This window comes from Vombatus ursinus, unplaced genomic scaffold (genome assembly GCF_900497805.2).
Source record: "Vombatus ursinus unplaced genomic scaffold, bare-nosed wombat genome assembly UNPS02015397.1, whole genome shotgun sequence".
NCBI lineage: Eukaryota > Metazoa > Chordata > Mammalia > Diprotodontia > Vombatidae > Vombatus > Vombatus ursinus.
The window spans coordinates 720,780-724,443 of NW_020955175.1; the positions used below are offsets into that span (position 1 = coordinate 720,780).

Below are 3,664 nucleotides of genomic sequence, written 5' to 3' on the forward strand. Positions count from 1 at the left end.
TCTCCTGCTCTCCCCTCCATCCTTTATTTTCCTTTCATTCTTTATCTCACTCTTTCCCCCCGATCATGATTTTCTTGGGGGCTACAATGTCAAAGCATCTCAGCTTCCTCCCACACTGGGGAAATCACAGTTCACCAGCCTAGGTCTCTGCTCCAAGTGGCTTTTGGTTGGTCTGGACTGGCCCCAGTTGGATATTGTGCTATTTTCCTCAGGCTTAGTGGAGTGTTGCACAGCAACTCATTTGTGAGGTGTCCTATCCTGCTAACCTGTCCTACTTCATCTGTTCCTCAGTTCTCTGCTCTTACAACAGTATTTTGGAACTTTGCAGCATTGAGTTACAGTCCCCAACAAGCTTTTGCTCATGAAGGGCTGTGGTCAAGCTCTTTGTTGATGCCTGAGCCAACTTCTACAGCCTGAAGACAGGGTCTCCACAGGACTGGAAAAAGGGAGGTGGGACTGAAGTGTAAGTATGGGTTTTGATGTAAGTTTGTGTCAAGTCTTTTAATTTTTTTTCAGTGTAGCATTGCTACCAATATCATGGGAGGAGGGGAAGTAATGCTGAGTGAGTTCAAGATGGGTGATTATCAGTTCCTGTTTTTTTAACCATCTTTTGGACTCTAACCATCCTAGATGATGGAGACAGTTAAAGTTGCTTTATCTTTGGTGAATACTTTCTGTTTTGGAAAGGTCTTAGAGGTCATGAGGATCAAAGAAAAGGTCTAGTCCACCATCATGCTGCTCATATGACATCAGTAGCAGAGGGAAAAGTTTTACTGGAAATGGCAAACAGAAGCTTTTATATATGATCCTAATGGTAATGCAGAATCAACAAGGCTTTTTTTTTGTTTGTATATTTTGTTTTGTCCTGAATTTTTTTAAAAAAGGGGAATGCCATGGTTATGTCTGGATTTTTAAAAAAATCATTTTGGCAGTTGTAAGGAGGCTAGATTGGAGTAGGGGTAGATGTAAGATGAAGGAAACCAATTAGGATATTTTGCAGTTGTACAAGTGGGAGATGATAAGATGCTGACCTTGGATTATCCGAAGGGATTCAAGAAATTTTGCAAAGGTAATAAGAAAGAAACAACAAGATTGGGCAATTGATTGACTATATGACCTGAGTTAATTAGGAACCAAAAATGACAATAATGTTTTAAACCAGGGCAAGTCGAGAGGTGGTGGTGCTCTTGACAGTGATGGAAATAAAAGTTTTGTTAATTCTATAATACAAGGACAGAGGCAACTATATCTGTATGAGGACCAGGTATGCCTCTCACTTAATGCCAGACTAGTCCTTTTACAGGAGAGTTGTATGAATAACCAGTAAACCTAAGATGTTCCATTCTTTCTGGCTAAGCTAGCTCCTTCCACTGACTCATCGTTTTCTGTGATCTATCGGCGCTTAACTTCATTCTGTAGGGAATTGAGATATTTGTACCATTATTTGTATCATTAATCACTATGTTTATTTTTGGCCTATGTCAATATTCTTCTGCTTTTTATAGTGAGAACTCATTAAGGGCAGGGTCCATTTCTGGTTTTGGACTTTTTTAGCTGAGAGAGGCAACTAGGTGGCTCAGGAGATAGAGTGGTAGATTGGGATTCAGAATGAACTGAATTCCAATCCTGCTTCAGACATCTATTAGTTGTGGGACCTTGGACAAGTCACTTAACCTCTCAGTCTCAGTTTCCTCATCTGTAAAATGGGCATAAAGATCTTATCTACCTCACAGAGTTATGATGCAACAATTGAGATAATGTATATAAAGTACTTTGTAAATCTCAAAATGATATACAAATGCTAACTATTATTATTATCATATAGTTGAGGATTAAAAGATGTGGTGGTGGTGGTAATGATGATGATGACCTTATTTGCACTCCCCAATATAGAGAAACATGATCTTTATCCATCGATCAAACACTTCCCAGTTTTGACTTTCATTTTTTCTCACTTCAATACAAGTCTTCCTAGAATCTTCTCACGGATTTTCCGTGTCTTCACACAGTATACTATAGGGTTCATTAAAGGGGGGACCATCAGGAAGACATCAGCAATGATGATCATTGTCAAGGGAGACTTATGTTTGGCAAAGCGATGCATAGCAGCCAAGGTGATGATGGGCACATAGAAGATTAGTACAGCACATATGTGGGAGATGCAGGTGCTGAGGGCCTTGAGACGTTCCCCATGGGATGCAATGCCCATTACTGTTTTTAAGATGAACATGTATGAAATCACAATAAACACCAAGTCAGACATCATGCAAAGGGCAACAAAAAAGCCATAGATAAAGTTGATCCTATTGTCAGAGCATGCCAGTTTCATGACATCCTGGTGCAGACAGTAGGAGTGAGAGAGAAGTCTTTTCTTACAATAGATCAGCCTCTTTAGAATGAAAGGGAGGGGAAGGACTAAGAGCATACTCTTAATAGCAAGCACTAGTCCTAACTGTGTAACTCTAACACTAGTAAGAATGGAGCTGTATCTTAGGGGATTGCGGATTGCTAAAAAATGATCAAAAGACATGATCAGCAGCACTGAGGACTCCATATCAGTGAAGCCATGAATAAAGAACTCCTGAGTAAAGCAGGCATTGGGGGAGATTCCAGGGGAATTGAACAAAAAGACCCTTAGCATGGTGGGTAAAGAAGAGAAGGACAGGCCCATGTCAGAGATGGCCAGCATTGATAGGAAATAGTACATGGGCTCATGAAGTGAAGGTTCTGTCTTGATGATGAAGAGGATAGTACAGTTGCCAAGAGCAGCAGTGATGTACATGAGGCATATGGGGATGGCTATCCAGATGTGAATATGCTCCAGTCCTGGGATTCCAACAAGGAGAAAAGTGGAGACCATGCCTTCAGAGATATTCAAAGTTGACATGATGGCAAGGATGGTAAGATATGCTCCAGAATCTGAAATGATATTCATAGAAATGACTATTTGCTCTAATGTCTTTTGGGAATATTTTCATGTCAAAGTAAAATTAGTAAAATAGTCACTTTTACTGGGAAATATACACACATACAGACACATACATATGTTAAATATGAGTTAAGGAAGAGAGAGAAATATGTTAAGGAATATCTATATAGATATATAATCATTAAGGAATATGAGTATATGTGCGTGTATGTGGTCTGTATGTATATGTGTATGTATACATATATGTACGTGTACATGTACATGTACATGTATATGTATATGTATATGTATATGTGTTTGTATTGGGCAGCTAGGTGGTAGAATGACTAGAGTGTTAATTCAGGAATCAGAAAGACTCATCTTTCTGCATGCAAATCTGACCTCAGACACTTACTAGCTTTGTGACCCTGGGCAAGTCACTCAACCCTATTTGCCCCAATTAACTCATGGGTAAAATGAGCTGCAGAAGGAAATGGCAAACCACTCCAGTGTCTTTAGCAAGAAAACCCACAAAGTTGGACACAACTGAAATGACTGAATGTGTGTGTGTGTGTGTGTGTGTGTGTGTGTATCTTCTCCTGTGAAGTAGGATAAGGTTAGGTAACTGAACCTGTGACATTTATTGGTATAGGAAATTTCATGATGAAAAAATTCACTCTTCCAATGAAGTTCAGCATCTTCTATGAAACTTATAGTCTTACAGAGTTGCATAGAGCATTTTGAAGCCAAGTGATT

General features: G+C 39.4%; 1 protein-coding gene across 1 annotated transcript; it reads right to left on the reverse strand.

The window, feature by feature from the left end:
- Positions 1-1,951: 1,951 nt before the first annotated feature.
- LOC114032079 (olfactory receptor 51A7-like) lies at positions 1,952-2,887 on the reverse strand. Its single transcript, XM_027847280.1, has one exon. It carries the CDS (start codon positions 2,885-2,887, stop codon positions 1,952-1,954), a length of 936 nt encoding a protein of 311 aa, XP_027703081.1.
- Between the last annotated feature and the right edge of the window lie 777 nt (positions 2,888-3,664).

Excerpts from the sequence above, each read along its gene's own strand:
- LOC114032079 (XM_027847280.1), bottom strand. The coding sequence starts at position 2,887 with ATGTCAACTTTGAATATCTCTGAAGGCATGGTCTCCACTTTTCTCCTT.